The sequence below is a fragment of the Lampris incognitus genome, chromosome 6 (assembly GCF_029633865.1).
Source record: "Lampris incognitus isolate fLamInc1 chromosome 6, fLamInc1.hap2, whole genome shotgun sequence".
NCBI classification, from domain to species: domain Eukaryota; kingdom Metazoa; phylum Chordata; class Actinopteri; order Lampriformes; family Lampridae; genus Lampris; species Lampris incognitus.
The window spans coordinates 33,460,683-33,479,407 of record NC_079216.1 but is presented as its reverse complement, the minus strand read 5'-3'; the positions used below and the strand labels follow the sequence as shown (position 1 = coordinate 33,479,407).

The following is an 18,725-nucleotide window of genomic DNA, read 5'->3' as shown; positions in this document are numbered from 1 at the left end:
TTCTTGTTTTCTTTCCCTGTGGGATAATTTGAAAGTGCTTACTCGCCTGTTTTGCTTAGTGGCACAAATGGCATAATCCTTACTGCATATATGATTCTTCACAGGTTCAGAACCAGCATTTCCTCAACCAGAACCAGAACCATATGACCCAGCAGCAGGTCCAGTCCAAGGACATGCCTCCACGATTCAGCAAGAAAGGACAACTCAATGCAGATGAGGTAATTAATGGTGGCTACCAATTTCTGATAAATGGTTGGCTAATGTTTACTGAGAGTAAAATTGATGCCCAGTGATTATAAAAAGACGCGTTATTCTGAGGAATGTAACCTGCTGCTAGCTTTCCCCTCCCTTTTTCAATCCATCTATTTTTCTCCAAACTTTCCTTTCTTCTCCACTCCTCCTCTTTTCAAAACTAGCAGCTGGTCCACTGACTGCGATTATGAGAGATGAGGGCAAGAAAATTGTACATAATTTAATATCCATTTGTATGGCAAAATTTGTTTAATTCTCTACATTGCTATTATGATACCCCGTGTCCCTATAGATCAGTCTCAGGCCAGCCCAGTCATTTCTCCTCAATAAGAACCAGGTGCCCAAGCTCCAGCCCCAGATTCCCACCATGATCCCTCCCAGTGCTCAGCCCCCACGTACCCAAACCCCCCCACTGGGACAGGTAAGGGAACAGATCCAAGTTGCAGTGCTCCATTGGTTTAATATGCATGGTGGGTGAGTGCAGAAATGGTCAATCAAAGTGTTAAGATAATACAAATTTGAAGAAAAAAAAATAAGCTTTTAAGGCACCCTCAAAAATTGCTTTGTTTGTATTAACACTTTATTGGGAGTGGGATGTTAAATGTCCTGTTAACTTTCATGAAATGATACTACAAATAGGCCAAATAGACAACCTGCTAAGATATTGTTGCAACTGTAATGTTACTTAACTGTATTCATTTCATAATTATATGACTTTACTTCAGCCTCCACAGCTTGGCCTGAAGACCAACCCCCCACCCATCCAGGAAAAACCTCAGAAAACAAACAAGAAACCACCACCATCCAAGGAGGAGCTTCTCAAGATGACGGTGACAAACCACTATCATTAAAAGCAACTGCTTTTTTTCCAATGTTTTGTAACCAACCACACTCGCTATATTGGCAATTTTCTCTACTTTGAGCTTTATTTACTGACCAGAAAAAATCTAGAAGCACACAAGAACTGAACAAATTATGATATTGGTATTGACTGCAAGGTGCAATGAAAGATTGCCTACGATTTTAAAATGCTAAATTCTCAGACACAAAAGGCTACTTTTTTTTATGTAAAATAATTACAGAATTTCAGCGTATAAAGATGCAGTGGATAATTGTATCTACCCAAACTCCCCCCGCCGCTTTGCTCACAATATGCTGAATAAGGTGACGTAAAAGCAGTTCATTCATTATCCCAATTTTTCCCTTCTTGTCCCACCTCAGGAGGGAATCATGACGGAGTACCTGAACAGCAAGACCCTGACTGAGGCTGTGAGTGGTGTGCGAGAGATGAAGGCTCCCAAGCACTTCCTGCCAGAGATGCTGAGTAAGATCGTTGTTTGTTCCCTGGACCGGCCTGATGGGGACAAGGAGCACGCCAGCACCCTCATCCACACGCTCCGAGCTGAAGGTCTTATCACCGCAGAGAACTTCATGCAGGTACACTTGTCAGACAAGCAACTTAAAGGAACATGGAGTAGGATTCTCCCACTTGTGGTTTCCTCCAGGTGCTCTTGTTTCCATCACATCGAAAGAGATTAATACTGCCTGCCATTGCCCTTGACCCAAGGTACTGACCTTAGCACTGAAGCAGGTCTCCTGGCACTGCCCTGAGGCTGCCCACTGTGTCAGATGCAGAGGACTAATATCCCCACAGGGATAAATAAAATTGAATAATGAACCTTACGATGCCAGCAGTTGAAAATTTGGCATTACTCCTTGCTTTCTCTTCCTCGTACTGCAGACAGTGTGCGTGGTGATATGTTTCCAGAAAGTATTATCTTTTCCTCCCTTTACCTCCTCAAACTTGAAATGCAATGAAGGGGGGGGGGGGGGGGGTTGAGAAATTCCAATGTCATTGTCCTGATCAAAATTGAAGTGTGAATGCACAAAGTTGCGAAGTTGCATAATAGCCTATGCATGCTTCTAGGCCCTGCACACGTCAGGGCGGTCGGTGCCTGGGAATTGCAACATGGAAATTATAGGAATACTGTGAGAGGCCTACACAGGGCAATTTTCTCTGGTCCTATGGGTTGAATTGTAAATATTTCAGTAGGCTTGTAATGACCACCAACAATTGAAATGCACATTAACAGCGGGGGTATTCTTCTTTTAAATCACTTGACTGTATCTTTAAAAACAGGTTCAAAACGTCCCTCTTCTCTCAGGCTTTTCATTAGTCAATACCAAAAACCCGTGTGTGATAGGATGGATGTTAAATCTTAAAATGTAAAGCTCCTTGTGTCTACTTTGTGTAAAATATGTACTATATAAATAAAATTGATTTGGTAATACAGTTAACTTGACCTGGGTCTGATTGATTCATCATTACAAGGTTGTATCACTACTTGCCAATTTTCACTGATACCTGATGGTTTGTGTCACCGGCTCTCCCCTCCCTGTAGGCCTTCCTCAATGTGCTGGACCAATGCCCCAAGATTGAGGTGGATGTCCCCTTGGTGAAGTCTTACCTTGCCCAGTTTGCAGCCCGTGCAGTCATTGCTGAGCTGGTGAGCGTGGCAGAGCTTGCCCACCCATTGGAGAATGGTACCCACTTTCCCCTATTCCTGCTCTGCCTGCAGCAAACGGCCAAGCTGAAGGACCGCGAGTGGCTCACAGATCTCTTTCAGCAGAGCAAAGTCAACATGCAGAAAATGCTTCCTGGTACGTCTCTCAGAATTTAAGAGAGGGCAAAAAAATTAAACTAACCAGATTTGGATTAGCCAAAGTATACAAACTGCATAAAGCTAGAATCCACAGCATTTTGCTCATAACCAGTGTTAATGCAAAGTTTCACTGAGCATGTTCAAACATCAGTTGTTTTGGCTCTGTGACAGTATAGTTGTGAGGAAATACACATTAGGTTTGTTGATGGTCAGGATTTTATAACATTGCACATGTTAGAACATAAGTACCTGACATCCAGGTTATTTCAGCTAGTTGACTAGGGATATAGAGCAGATGTAATTGTCTACCTGAAAACATGGAACAGATTCTAGATCGGCAATAATGATGTTCCTTCTATTGCAGTCATTGCTGAAGTTTCCGTAGGCAAGACATCTCATCCCAGCCTGCTGTAGGGTCACTAAGCTGTAGCTATCCTCTATCTCATTGTGGGTGGTGGGCTGGGCAAAGCGGTTTAGTCTTAACCCTCATTGATCATTCACCCAAAAAGTGGCTGACTGAGCAAATGATTTGGCAATAAATGGGTCTCAAATGATTACGTATGATTTTTTTTTTTTAAATAGAAATCGACCAGAACAAGGATCGCATGTTGGAGATCCTGGAGGGGAAGGGCCTGAGCTTCCTGTTCCCCCTGCTGAAGCTGGAGAAGGAGCTGCTGAAACAGATCAAAGCAGACCCCTCTCCTCAGTCCATCTATAAGTGGATCAAAGACAACATCTCCCCCAAGCTTCACACTGACAAAGGCTTCGTGAACATCCTCATGACCAGGTTAAAAAGATGTTGAAAATGGTTTTATGGCATGTCAGAAATTTTGGTCAGCTGTCTTGCAGTTTGAGCAGTTTGATCCGATTTGCCACAATTCAGTGCAAAGCTACCCGAGTGCACCTATGTGAGCTAACAAAAACATGGTGCAGACGAGAGCGCGAACAGTGGACTGATAGAGACCAGATGGATCAAGCTCTGGCAACAGTAGCCTTTTATATTAGCTTAAATTAGGCTTTTATCGTGGTCAAATTTGGTCTTAACTGCAACCTGCACCTTTTTCACAAACATGTCTAAACCAACATGTTCTTAAAATGTAAAATAAAACTCACTGGCATTTTGGAGGATGCGGCCATATTGTTTGAATAAAATGTTATTGGAATCGTCAATAGACAATTGTGTAAACCATTCAGTGTGCACACCCGTGGTGTGTCGATTGAACTGTACAGTGTGAGCATAGTAGGCTTTGGCCATGCAGAATGGGTGATTTTTAAACATGTAGTGTGAGTTAACGTAATGTACAAGATTGAGTCGTACAGTGTATGCCAAGCTTTAGTCCTCGCATCGGGTTTGGCCTCAAAAGGGCTTTCACCTTGAAAGTACCAGAACAGTGATCAGGGGGCCTTCTCATAGAAATGTTGACTAGCCAATGGCACAGTCATTTAAATGTTCTACAAGAATGAAAATTTACTATGTATACAGTGTATGTTTTGTGTCTCATAGGGCCAGTACCTTACATTTAATAGGTTATTTTTTGCCAATTCCATTTAAAATCATAAAGTATCAATGCGTAGGGGTCATTCTATTTCCATATTTAATGACATGTTTCACCAAAATGTGCATGTAACCATGGAATTTCTGAATATAGTCATAGTTTATATGTTAATAAAGGGACACCTCTAGCGTTCCTACATTAGTGCTGGCAGTCTATTGGATCAGATGGCTTTAACTGAATGTCAATCCCATCCTCACCCAGCTTCCTCCAGTACATCTCCCAGGAGCTGTGTATTGCTGAGGGGGACGAACAGCTGGCAGCCCCCTCCAAAGAACAACTGGAGCAGGAGAAGCAGCTGCTGCTGGCCTTTAAGCCTGTCATGCAAAAGTTCCTGCACGACCACACCCAGCTGCAGGTCAGCGCTCTCTATGCCCTGCAGGTGCACTGCAACGCCAGTGGTTTCCCCAAAGGTAAGGTACTCTACACCTGCCTTCACCTCTGGTTTTGGGTAGGGAGTTTTGAGGACCAGGATTAGGAACCACAAAGTTAAAATGTGCGCTTTGCAAATTACCACCAGCAACTCTGCTGGTAAACTTTAGAAGTGGCTGAACATTTCAGTTTATTTCCAGGCATGCTGCTGCGTTACTTTGTCAACTTTTACGACATGGAGATCATTGAAGAAGAAGCCTTCCTTGCATGGAAAGAAGACATTACCCAAGAATTCCCTGGAAAAGGAAAAGCTTTATTCCAGGTAACTGCAACTTGTTTTTGTCACCCTTATTCTGGAGTATAAAGATGCTGGCTATTAATAGGGCTTCCACCTACTAATAGGAATGAGTTTATGTGATACAATGTGGCATTCTTGAAAATCTCTTGATGCATATTTAATAATCCAGGTAAGGAAATCCCATAAAGTTGAAATTAGTTCATCTGGACCCAGCGTTTAGTGGGAACATTGAGTCCAGTGAACCGATTCAACTTTCTGGGAATCCTGAAAATCGTTTTCATTAATTTACTGACACCAGCGGTAAAGTTGGTACTTAGTCTTTGAGCAAGTAGTCACCAGTCCCCACTGCCAAAAAAACAAAACAAAACAATACTTGATGCTGAACCTTTTGTATTAGCTATCGATGCTGTAGTATCTCTTTGCAAAGGTCTTCTGTGATCTTAGTCTGCCATATCTGCTTGTAAACCACTATAACCTCTTCTTCAAAGTCACTGCTACCTGCCTTTGTACTTGGTCGCCATGTTGAAGGCAAAGTGCTATGTGCTGTATAATTTTTCCTGAAACACCTCTTTAAAATTAGCATCTATTAAAGCTTTCATGGTTTGATTATTTGAGTATAAGCTATTGTCTTAATGCAAGAAAGTATTAAACTATATCACAATGTTTTTAATGTTGTAATCTAATGATGGCTAAAATGTTTGGCATTTGAAAATGCTGTATCTCAGTAACTTGGGGTCATAGAATGATCAAGAGGATCCTGTTTTTCAGACATGAGCCTCAGAATAGTTTAAAGGGAAATTTTGCCTTGTGAATGTCATCAATCTTGATATTTCATCTTGCAGTCAAGTTCTAACTAGATTCAGTCATTCTTGCTTAACTGGAGTTCATTGTGAATGCTCGATTTCACCCAGTTCCTCTTTTGTGTACTTTGGCCCATACAAGCACAGCAGACTCTACCAACATATGTAATATGTCTTCATCTATCACGGCTGGGCTTTGTAATTTACTTGTTATAATTATAAAAATCTAAACAAAGCATCCAATTTCCTAGTTGGAGTCCTGTCTGTTGTGTCTTGTTCCCTCCCCCTGGAGATGTGAACAAGAATCAAGGAAGATAAAGAGATTGTATTTGTCATGAGATTGAAATCCCCGATGATGATGAAGTCATTGGCAGGACTTAACCACAGTATTTCCAAGGGACACGGAGCAAGTAGACAGAAATGCTGCCGTCGCATAGAGAGTATTGTTGAGGATGGATGTATGGAGATATCAATCACAGTGGCCTTTTCACAAATTCACACTTGAAAATGCATTTTGATTTTCTTACTCCCATCAGGTAAACCAGTGGCTAACCTGGCTTGAGACCGCAGAGGAGGAGGAGTCTGAGGATGAGGCAGATTGAGAAGCCAATCAGAAACAGGCATTGTAGAGTAGAAGATTCATCTTGTCTACATATTTTTACAGTCGCCTTTCCCCCATTAAACTCCACTCTATCTAACCACTACCATGTGGCACTCAGCTGCTTATGTTGTGCAAATATTAAAAGTATGTACTTAACAAGGCGTAGTGTTTACCATCCATACCTATGCCTTCTATATAATAGGCTGAGAAGCAGCATTTTAATCTATTGCTTAATGGATAATTGAATTGGGTCATTGTCCTAATTTGGCTATATGAATTCTGAAGCCTGGACCGGCTCAACCGTTTTTTTTTGTTTTTTTTTTCTCGCTGACTGTAATTGTTTTTTTGTTTTTGTTTTTTTCTTTTGTATTGCATGTGTTGCAATCCTACTCTCTAATTTGTTACAGATTTGACTTCACTAATAAGAAACAATGCCTTTAATGAAAAATGTGTGTAGGATTTGAACATTGATAAATCACTGTCAAATAAATTCTTTTAGGTGGGAGGGGGGAGAAGCATTATGAAGCATTACCCCACTGATCTCTGCTCTCTTCTCGGGTGTGTTTTAGGCTGCAACCATGGAATGAATACCTTAGACCCCTTACACCAGACTCGCTGGTGATGTTTCAAAGCAGTCAAACACGAATTGAAATCCCAAGCGAAACCTAATGCAGATGTGTCCTTTGACAAGTTGGGACAAATTTAGTGAAAAATCCTATAAAGTGTTTGACATCCCGATAAAACCATTTGGATTCTGAAAAACTGAAATAAGGTTAGCTTGGGTGGGATACAAGCATAATATGGTAAAACATTTTATAATGAATTCAGGTGCATTTATTTGGTCAACCCGTGCTTTACTAAAGCCTTTTCATTTCCTAATATCTTGTAAGCAAAAGTTGTCTTCATAATAACTGATACAAATGAAGAGAAGCTTCCATAACTTTTTACACCCTCAACTCTCCCAAGTTAATCATGGCAGAGATTCTCCCTTATTAAAAAAAAAAAATGCGAGTAGTTGCAATATTTACATCTGCAAATGTTACAATATCTTAGAAACTGTAATAATTGGTGTGCCGCTGTAATGTTTCAAAGTTGCCTGTGTTTCTACCTCTTAGTTAGATGGGCTTTTTTTTTTTTTTTTTTTTTTTGCTGGGATAACAGAATCTAACGAAAATCTATAGCCCAGACACATGCAAAGTATTTGATTCAGTCCTGGCCTAATTGCACAATAAATTGATTGAAGCCGACTTTCCTGTGAAGCTTCATGTGGTTTACAAGTGTTGATTTTTAAAAACTAAAAACAATGGCATGTTTTGGACTGCTCTGAAGATGTCTTGCCCGTAACTTTTGAGTGACAGTTTGAATGTGGGCTGTTTATTTTGAATGCTCCACTAAAACAATTTTATCTAAAATTGGCAAAAGCAAACGTTTACGGAGATGTATTGGACCACCCCATCATCGAAACAAAAATGCTTTTCAACAGCTTGATAAAGAATTACAAAAAATCATATTAACTTTGCCCAAGAATTATTTAGCCTAGTGTGCTCACAAGCCATGTTTATGTATAAGGCAATGATTTTGGATCACGTTTTAAGGTAGACAAATATTGTGCACGTCTATTGCTTTAATGTCAATAAAGTCCAGTACATGAGCACTGAAACTTATTTTTAATGCTTTATCCAGCGAAAGTCAACCATACCAGCAGCACTGGTCTTTTTCAGCAGTGCTGCTTTACATTTAGCTGTGTACATTCACACAAATGCATCCAATGAATATTAATTTGCCTTGCTCAAGGGGGCACCTAAGTTGTCATGTTTGGGGGAGTGGAGGATGGTTTCCACTGACAAAAAAATTTCACCCTCCAGTTTGAATTAACACTTCCTAGTTGTAAACTCACTTATCATTGCTTGCTTTCTGTTGCTACTTCTGTTCATTTTAGAAAAAACTTCAGGTGGATAGCTGCCCTCCAACAATTGTGTCGAGTACAAATACTCATTCATCGTGAAGCAACAACACGTTCTCGGAGCAGAAATGTTGGTTTTGGAAAATGACTGATAAGGAATTTTAGCGCATGGCGGAGACATCTGCATAAATTCTTGACCAACTTTTCAGCACAGGCTAGCTCTGTCAGAGCCTGTGTACTAGTAGATGAGTCTATGACTTATGGCTTGAGAGCAACAGCCAGTTATTCCTCATCTGTGGGAATCCAGAAGTATTCCACCACCTTCCTGCTTCTGCGTAGAGAGGCAGAGTCGGGTCGCTCTCCCCCCGTGAAGGGCAGATCTTCAAAGTGAGATGGACCCAAATCCTTACTTGAGTGTGGTGCACATACCCTGAACATCATCCTGAAACAAACGGTTTCATATAAGAGCAATTACTTTAAAATGCAACTTTTGGAATGACTTTGGAAGAAATAAACTCTCCACCATCAATGTGATGAATCCAAATAGAGACACAGATTCACAGACAACCCTACCCTCGCCACACACACACACACACACACACAACCAGAATCTACACAGATGGTGCAGCTAAACATGAGTAGGTTTGCGAGTTAGAAGCCAGGTACGCTAGCATGTATGAATTCATCAAATAAGTATTTGATGAATTTGCAACATGGTGCATGGATGGCACCCAACATTAATGATACATGTCCATTTTAATTAGTAAGGGTATGTGTCATTTTTGAGGCATTTCATGTATTGGGTGAAAATGTTGCTTTGACGTAAACTTCAGTACGCTGAGCCAACTTCATGCTAACCACCTGCTCACCTGGATGAGCCGTCTGCTTCCTCAGGGCTGAGCTCAGGGGTCGAGATGTATACAGGGTCTCCTTCCTGAGAACCCATCAGGGGACGGTAGATATGCATGAAATGTGACATGAAAACACTGATGGTGTCAGTTGATAGTTTTTGATGTTTTTTAAGATAAGTTGTCATGAATTTTTGACGATTTTATATTAACAATCATGCATTTTTGAAGGTTCAGTTCTGAATGGGCTTCAAAGGTACTAGGGACTTGTTCTTAGGTCTTACTGTTTTTACATCATGTCATGTGACAGTTTTGTCTAAAATTACCTCAAGTTTCTCCCAAAATGAGGCCTGAAATATTTGAATGGAGTAGTATTTGAACCAATCAGTTCAATGTGACAAACCTCAGCTGGATTCTTAAACAGGATATTTTTGCAGAGGTAAGCTGACAAATCGATTGGGCAAAATTATTTTGAATACTGTGATTATATTTTCCATATCGCCCAGCACTACTTGCTCCACCCGTACATGACAATTGACTCGTTCCAAAACTGCGCTTACCCCTTTTTTCCTCAGGCAGCATAAATATTTTACTTAAATTCAATCTCAAGTGCAGCATTGAATTAAATTTGTGTAATTTTGACAAACTCACCGTAAAATTTCTTGGTGCGCCATTTGGTTTCTTGAGAATCTTGACCCTGTGATCACTTTCTGTCATGCACAGGAAGTAGCTCTTGATGTTAGCTTGGCACTGGAGAAAGGGACACGACATAAAAGTGATTTGAGACAACTGCTGGTTAGAGGTCGGAAATTGAGTGTCCAATAGGGTGCTGAGATGCTGATGAACAAGCTTCAAGTGGACAGAAACCACACAACTTTCTCCTCACTGCTTTGTTCTTTCTCTGAGCCTTTAGGTCCTCCTGGGCCCTCAACACGCCTGCGAGGATCTGGTGCTTCTCCCTCCAGCTGAGGCTCTCTGCTGTGCGCTCCTGTTTCTCCTTCTCCGCCAAACGCCTCTCTAGCTCGGCCTCCTGCTGTGCCTGGCTGGCCTTTTCCCTCTGTTCCTCTGCTACCATGGCCCTTCGCCGGGAGTTCACCTCCCTGTGCGAAAGGAGGAGAAGAGCAGAGCCGTGTTCAAAGTCACCTTTTATTGCAGCTGGACACCGTAAAATTAGATTTACCTTTCATTTGCCACATATAATGAGATGGAATAATAGAGGTGTGGTGAAGCGTGTTAAATTTAGCCCAGTAAATTGCTTTTGAGCATCAAACGTTCCTGTTCCTCTCGTTTCAGCTTCATTTTCTCAGCTATGCACTCCTTCTCCTACCTCCTTTCTAACTTTAATCTCTTCTGTCTTTTTCTTCCCATTCCATTTCTTCTAATTTTGCTCTCCTTTCTATTGTCTTCTTGTCCCTACCAACCATCTCCTCGCTCCTTCCTTTCTCTCTTATTCTACTACTCATCATAACTTTTCCCTTTCTCTCCTCTCCTCAGTCTTCCTGTCTTCTCTTTTACTTTATTTCCTTTATTGCTCTCCTCTGAAGTCCACTTAACTTTTCTTCTTCTACTCTCATTAATGAAGCAATTCTCCTACCTCTTGTCCAGCAACTCTTCCGGTTTGTGAGCGTCCAGCATCTTGCTAAAAAAAAAAAACCCCACTTCAACTGGACACACATTGACTGTTGCAAGGGACTGAACCTTGGACCTTTCTTTGACCTCATGTCAGAACAATGCTTCCCTAAACATGAGACGGTGACTGCTGCCATTTTGCTCCTTCACGTAATGTTGAACAAATTCCACAGTGCCTACTTTATGTTAGATCTCTGTTCAACTGTATACTCACTTCTCTTTAATTTGGACATTTTCTTCAGTGAGTTGCCTCAACTTGTGTGTTAGGTCGTCTCTCTCGCTCTCCAAGGTCCGGTTCTCCTCCAGCAGTACACGTTTATCCCCGGACACCCTGTCGAGTTTCAGCTTGCTTTCAAAATAGTTCTTCTCTGTCTGTGCCAGTAGAAGCTGCACATCTGTGTGCTGAAAGAAGGTGAAGATTAAAAAAAGGTCATCTGTTTAATCTTATTACATCCCACCTATGTTCTATCTCGCTGGAAACTGACAGTACTAGAAAGAGGGAACTTTGAATTCAATGCAAAACTTACAAAACTATATACATCTTCAATGAGTTGTTCTATACCTATTGTAATAGTTTGTTCTCTGTCGTTAGTCCGTGTCAGGGTTGCAGGAGCCCATCCCAACAGACATTGGTGCAAGATTGGCAGATATTTTAGACAAGGTGTTAGTCTATTTCAGGACACAGGCACAATTTAATTTGCTATCAAAACTGGGCAATTTAGTCTCCAACAAAATCAAAGAAGGTTGACTCAGTTCATGTAACGTATCTGTCAATAAACGTTGTGTCCAGATGCACTGATTGAACTTTCTTTGATTGTCTTCCCTGGATTATGGCGCATGCATAAAGACAATGTAGACCATAAAGACACTCCTACAAAATTTACATGTCTGAGCACCTTTGTCAGAAACTCTCTACCTTGAAAACTTATCCACTGTGGATTTATACCTTGATCAAGCCCACGGTAAATAGGAACTACAGCTAAAAGCTGGTGACAGGTGAAGTTTGGCTGACTAGTTATCTACTCCTTCAGCTACAATTTTAAGTAAACAGCCTTCATTTGGAGGTGCTGTTCTATTACAAATCATAATCCTGAAATACGACTTGTTGGTAAAGCGGTGAAGCAAAGCCGGTGAATTTTTAGAATGGATCGGCCTTTGTGGTTTGTGGATAGAATGGTCCTCGTCCTGCCAGATTCAGTTGAGATGGAGTTTAGAGGTTGGATATGCCCTTAAATGCTGCACTATGGTTATCCTACAACTCTGCCTTCAAATTAACTGTTTCACAGCTAAAAATACACAAATAGATATGGATGTTTTAGTGTGAAACTCTGGTTTCATGAACTTTGTTTCTGTCTGTCTGTCTGCCTATTCTTTTTTGAAGGTGGACCTTGTAAGATTTCCACCTTCCTCACACCTACAATCTTCTCAGTAAGTCAAAAGATACAATATGTTGGATAGAGAAACTATTGATTTAAATCCGTTAATTTTCAATTTGGTTTGTTGTCAAAGCTTTTCCTTCTTTTTTTCCTGGCCCCCACAAGGGTTCCCTCTAGCTTACATCTGAAGCCTTTACAAACATTGCTGCTCAACAACACATCTCAGTGAGAGTCTTGTTTTTAGATCTGCCGGTCTAGCCAGGTAAAAGTGTAACTGTAAGGGTGGCAGTCAATAAGCGTGGCTATGGTGGACAGCACTGGCTGTAGAAGATAGGTAGGGAAACGCTATGCGACTGTTATTATAATTACAGGCCTCGCATCACTCTTAACATCAGTTGTTGATGCTAAACATGTCAATTTGCTGTTGGCAGTCTAATCTGAAAGTGTGTGGGTCCATTTGATGGCAGTCTGCTGCCCATCTTGGGACATAGTAGAACAGCTGGCCAGTATGGACACCGGACACCACCATGTCACATCCTCGAGGGAAAACATGTTTGCATTGCCTGATCCTTGCTGATGAAAAGCCATAGTCATCACTGTTTGTTCTGCTCTACTTCCTCCTCCCTCATTTTGGGTATGAGTCACATCCATCAGTGATTGTTAATTACAATGACTCCCGCCCTTGCTGTTACTTCGGTTGTGCCACATTACACAATGATCCAGAGAGGTTCAGTTTTCACTTTTCATTTAGGATCCTTATTGTCAACAGTGGTGAAGAGGAGCTGTGCGTCCGTGTGTGTGTGTATGTTCAGCTATATGAGCAATTTAAGTTTTTAACCATGAGAGTGAGGATATTATTGCAAAGGGAGTTCATTTCGGCTAGTCCTCACTTCTGCGAGGATCTAATTTAGGGTTAAGGACTTGGACTTGGGGTTAAGGTTAGGTTTATGACTAGGTTAAGGTTAGGGTTAGGGTTAAAGTTAGTAATTTAGTTTTGATGAGGGCGGCATGGTGGTGCAGTGGTTAGCGTGGTTGCCTCACAGCAAGAAGGTCCTGGGTTCGTGCCCCGGGGTAGTCCAGCCTTGAGGGTCGTCCCGGGTTGTCCTCTGTGTGGAGTTTCCATGTTCTCCCCGCGTTTGTGTAGGTTTCTTCTGGGGGCTCCGGTTTCTTCCCACAGTCCAAAGACATGTAAGTCAGGTGGATCAGCTGTACTAAATGTCCCTAGGTGTGAATATGTGTGTGTGTGTGTGTGTGTGTGTGTGTGTGTGTGTGTGTGTGTGTGTGTGTGTGTGTGTGTGTGTGTGTTGGCCCTGTGATGCCCTGGCAGGGCCTGTCCAGGGTGTCTCCTTGCTTGCCACCCAATGACTGCTGGGATAGGCTCCAGCATCCCTGCGACCCTGAGAGCAGGATAAGCAGTTTGGATGGATGGGTGGATTTAGTTCTGATGGTTAAGTTTAGCATTATGGGCTAGGGAATAAATGTAGTCAATGAGGAGTCGACATCTACAGAAGTACCAATGCGTGTGTGTGTGTGTGTGTGTGTGTATGAGGTGCCATTTAGGCCATATATCAAGAAAGCTTGCATATATACAAAAAGCTTGCACATACACTATTTTTACCTCGAACGTGCACATAAAAAGCTCACACACATACCAATTTTACATTGCACATACACTACTTTTGCCTTCACATGCACATAAAAAGCTCGCACATACACTACTTTTTCTTGCATGCTTTTTTTTTTTTTTTTTTTGGGATTTCCCCCCCCTTTTTCTCTCCAGTTGTACTTGGCCAATTACCCTGTTCCGAGCCGTTCCAGGCTGGTCGCTGCTCCACCCCCTCTGCCGATCCGGGGAGGGCTCCAGACGACCATATGCCTCCTCCAATACATGTGGGGTCGCCAGCTGCTTCTTTTCACCTGACAGTGAGGAGTTTCACCAGGGGATGTAGCGCGTGGGAGGATCACACTATTCTCCCCAGTTCCCCCTCCCCCTGGAACAGGTGCCCCGACCGACCAGAGGAGGCGCTACTGCAGCGACCAGGACACATCCGGCTTCCCATCCGCAGACACGGCCAATTGTGTCTGTAGGGACGCTCGACCAAGCCGGAGATAACATGGAGATTTGAATCGCCTTCCCCGTGTTGGAAGGCAACAGATTAGACCGCTACGCTACCCGACGCCCTTCTCGCAAGCTTTTAAGGTGATGTGAATGAAGGGAGGTGTGTGTGTGTGTGTGTGTGTGTGTGTGTGTGTGTGTGTGTGTGTGTGTGTGTGTGTGTGTGTGTGTGTGTGTGTGTGAGGTAAAAAGTAGTTTGTGTGCGAGCTAACATTCAAATGAAGATCCAGCAGAACAATGCTATTGGCTGAGTAATTTTCTGATAGGCCCACCACCTCAGTTACCATCCTCTTTTCGTAGATAGCAGGTAGGTCGCACACCCAGTCCCGCCAAGCCCTAACTTTTTCCTCACACATACATATATGATCACGCATGAACTACCTTTATCTCACATTTTTGTATGTGAGATAGTACATGAGCCATGTATCATTAATGTTGGGTGCCAAACTCATGGCCCACTGCCCAAAACAAAAAAAAGATGTAAGATGTTACAGTGTCAGTAAATTCATCCACGTCTGTAGATCTACTACTACTACTACTACTTTCGGCTGCTCCCGTTAGGGGTCGCCACAGCGGATCATCCGTTTCCATTTCTTCCTGTCTTCTGCGTCTTCCTCTGTCACACCAGCCACCTGCATGTCTTCCCTCACCACATCCATAAACCTCCTCTTTGGCCTTCCTCTTCTCCTCTTCCCTGGCAGCTCCATATTCAGCATCCTTCTCCCAATATACTCAGCATCTCTCCTCCACACATGTCCAAGCCATCTCAATCTTGCCTCTCTTGCTTTGTCTCCAAACCGTCCAACCTGAGCGGTCCCTCTAATATAATCGTTCCTAATCCTGTCCTCCTTCGTTACTCCCAGTGAAAATCTTAGCATCTTCAACTCTGCCACCTCCAGCTCCGCCTCCTGTCTTTTCGTCAGTGCCACTGTCTCCAAACCATATAACATAGCTGGTCTCACAACCATCTTGTAAACTTTCCCTTTAACTCTTGCTGATACCCTTCTGTCGCAAATCACTCCTGACACACTTCTCCACCCACTCCAACCTGCCTGCACTCTCTTTTTCACCTCTCTACTGCACTCCCCGTTACTTTGGACAGTTGACCCCAAGTATTTAAACTCAAATGCCTTTGTCACCTCCACTCCTTGCATCCTGACCATTCCACTGTCCTCTCTCTCATTCACGCATAGGTATTCTGTCTTGCTCCTACTGACTTTCATTCCTCTTCTCTCCAGTGCATACCTCCACCTCTCCAGGCTCTCCTCAACCTGCACCCTACTCTCGCTACAGATCACAATGTCATCCGCGAACATAATTGTCCATGGAGACTCCTGCCTGATCTTGTCCGTCAACCTGTCCATCGCCATTGCAAACAAGAAAGGGCTCAGAGCCGATCCTTGATGTAATCCCACCTCCACCTTGAACCCATCTGTCATTCCAACCGCACACCTCACCATTGTCACACTTCCCTCATACGTATCCTGCACCACTCCTACATACTTCTCTGCAACTCCTGACTTCCTCATACAATACCACACCTCCTCTCTCAGCACTCTGTCATAAGCTTTCTCTAAATCTACAAAGACACAATGTAACTCTTTCTGGCCTTCTCTATACTTCTCAATCAACATTCTCAAAGCAAACATCGCATCTGTGGTGCTCTTTCGTGGCATGAAACCATACTGCTGCTCGCTGATCGTCACCTCTCCTCTTAACCTAGCTTCTATTACTCTTTCCCAAATCTTCATGCTGTGGCTGATCAACTTTATACCTCTGTAGTTGTTACAGTTCTGCACATCGCCCTTGTTCTTGAAAATCGGTACCAGTATGCTTCTTCTCCACTCCTCAGGCATCCTCTCACTTTCCAGGATTGTGTTAAACAATCTAGTTAAAAACTCCACTGCCATCTCTCCTAAACATCTCCATGCCTCCACAGGTATGTCATCAGGACCAACTGCCTTTCCATTCTTCATCCTCTTCATAGCTGCCCTCACTTCCTCCTTGCTAATCCGCTGAACTTCCTGATTCACTATCCCTACATCATCCAACCTTCTCTCTCTCTCATTTTCTTCATTCATCAGCCCCTCAAAGTATTCCTTCCACCTTCTTAGCACACTCTCCTCGCTTGTCAGCACATTTCCATCTCTATCCTTGATCGCCCTAACTTGCTGCACATCCTTTGCAGCTTGGTCCCTCTGTCTAGCCAATCGGTACAAGTCCTTTTCTCCTTCCTTAGTGTCTAATCTGTCATACAACTCACCATACGCCTTTTCCTTTGCCTTTGCCACCTCTCTCTTTGCTTTACGCTGCATCTCCTTGTACTCCTGTCTACTTTCTTCATCTCTCTTACTATCCACGTCTGTAGATGCAGTCTCAAAAACACTCCAGTCAGTGTAGTCAAGGCAGGCCTGGAGCTCCAGTTTTGATTCATTGGTCCATTTCCTCAGTTTTAACCACAGGCTTTGCAGACTTTACTTTCTGCCTGTAGGTTGGGATAAGATGAATCAGACAGTGATCAGAGTCCCAGGGCTGCACAGGGGACCGACCAATGGGCGTCCTTTAATATTGTGTAGCAATGATCCAGACTTTTTGTCTCTGGTGGGACATTTAACGTGCTGTCTGTATTTTGGCAGTTTGTGGCTGAGGTTTGCTCTGTTAAAGTCCCCAAGGATAATTAGAAGGGAGTCTCGATATTTGCGCTCCATGTTTGAAATTTGATCAGCCAGGTGTTTTAACGTCTCTTTAACAAAGGCCTGGGGTGGGACACAGAAGACACTGACCAGAATAAATGATGAAAATTCCCACGGTGAATAGAATGGTTTACCGTCGATGAAAAATGTGTCTAAGTGAGGGCTGCATGATTTCTTCAACAGTGACATCCGTACACCAACCTTCATTTATGTATGTAGAAACACATGCCGCCGCCCTGTTTTTTCCCCCAATAGGTCCATTTCACGGTCAGCTCGGAGGAGTTGGAACTGCGGCAGATGAAGTGTACTGTCTGGTATATGCTCACGAAGCCAGGCTTCAGTGAGGCACAGGGCGGCAGAATTTTTTCTTTTTGTGAGTAGCAGTTCGTCCATCTTGTTGGCCAGAGCGGACACTCGCCAGGTGAATTGACGGTAGCAAAGTTCTAAATCCCCGCTGTCGCAGTTTAACGAGCATCCAGCTCACTTACCCCCCTTAGGTGTCTTAGTCGGAGTCCGCACAGGGCTGCACCAGACAAAAGCTCGGCAAGACTTTAATTAAAATATTCAGTTAAAAGTCGGTAAAAAAGTGTTCAGTTTGTCCAGTGGACAGTTGGAGGCTGAACAGTTCTTCCCTGCAATATGTGATCAGTGAGTGGGCGCTGAAAACTAAACAAACAGAAAAAGTACAAGAGAGCACAGAACTGAGGCCACCATGTAAGATATATACACTTGTGGTGGACACGTATTGGGGATAGAATTCACCCCAGGAACTAAGGGTTAAGTCAGGGTTGCCCTGGCAGGTTAACGCAGGGTTAAGTTATGGTTGTTCAGCCAGTTTTCTGGTTATTCTTGCCGCCTCCGCTCAGTCGAGCTGTGGTTTTGTTGTCTCTCTGATTTACCGTTGATTAAAGAAAGTTGCTTACACGGCTAAAGTGTGAACCTACGGTCTTCTCCGTTCCTTCGGCTCTACACTGGTGACCCCGACGTCGGTTTTCGGATAAGTTTTCTGAAACCACACACATTATGGCTACGAACGCCGTTGCAATTAAACTGCCGGAGTTTTGGGAGTCTTCCGCGGCTACATGGTTCGCGCAGGCTGAGGCACAGTTCGCGCTCAGAGACATAACAGCAGACGAGACCAGGTACTACTACGTAGTGGCAGCGCTGGGGTGCGATACGGCTTCCAGGATAAGCGGTTTCATAACCAACCCACCGGCCGATGGTAAATACGCCGCACTTAAACATCTCCTCCTTGAAACTTTTGAACTGTCAACAACGGAGAGAGCACGTCGCCTCTTCGCAATTCAGGGCTTGGGAGATGGCAAACAATCGGAGCTAATGAGCAGGATGTTAAACCTACTGGGTCAAGAAAAGCCATGTTTCCTGTTTATGGAGCTGTTTCTGCGCAACATGCCGCCCCACGTCCAGACTGCGCTCGCTAACTCCACCATCACTGATCCCCGTGATCTGGCAAAGGAAGCTGACCGATTCTTCGTCACTACACAACGTTCCTCCCATGCCGGGGTGCTGGCTCCTACCTTCACTGGCCCCCCGCCGACATCGCGGGCGTGGCCCGACGGTGGCGCCACAGCGTCAGACCGCTACAAGCCCTCTGGACTCT

At 43.4% G+C, this 18,725-nt stretch overlaps 1 protein-coding gene and 1 non-coding gene across 2 annotated transcripts in view; both read left to right on the top strand.

Moving 5' to 3' along the window:
* eif4g2b (eukaryotic translation initiation factor 4, gamma 2b) overlaps positions 1–8,199 on the top strand; it is a 28,585-nt gene extending 20,386 nt beyond the window's left edge. Inside the window, exons 13-21 of the mRNA XM_056282385.1 lie at positions 105–218; positions 545–673; positions 978–1,082; positions 1,474–1,689; positions 2,655–2,913; positions 3,498–3,702; positions 4,673–4,881; positions 5,041–5,162; positions 6,475–8,199. Of these exons, the coding sequence (XP_056138360.1) occupies positions 105–218; positions 545–673; positions 978–1,082; positions 1,474–1,689; positions 2,655–2,913; positions 3,498–3,702; positions 4,673–4,881; positions 5,041–5,162; positions 6,475–6,540 (1,425 nt within the window). The 3' untranslated portion in view covers positions 6,541–8,199. The remainder of the gene's footprint in view (positions 1–104; positions 219–544; positions 674–977; positions 1,083–1,473; positions 1,690–2,654; positions 2,914–3,497; positions 3,703–4,672; positions 4,882–5,040; positions 5,163–6,474) is intronic.
* LOC130114886 (small nucleolar RNA SNORD97) lies at positions 283–456 on the top strand. Its single transcript, XR_008810478.1, has one exon. It is a non-coding gene; the product is annotated as a small nucleolar RNA SNORD97 (small nucleolar RNA).
* Positions 8,200–18,725: the final 10,526 nt, after the last annotated feature.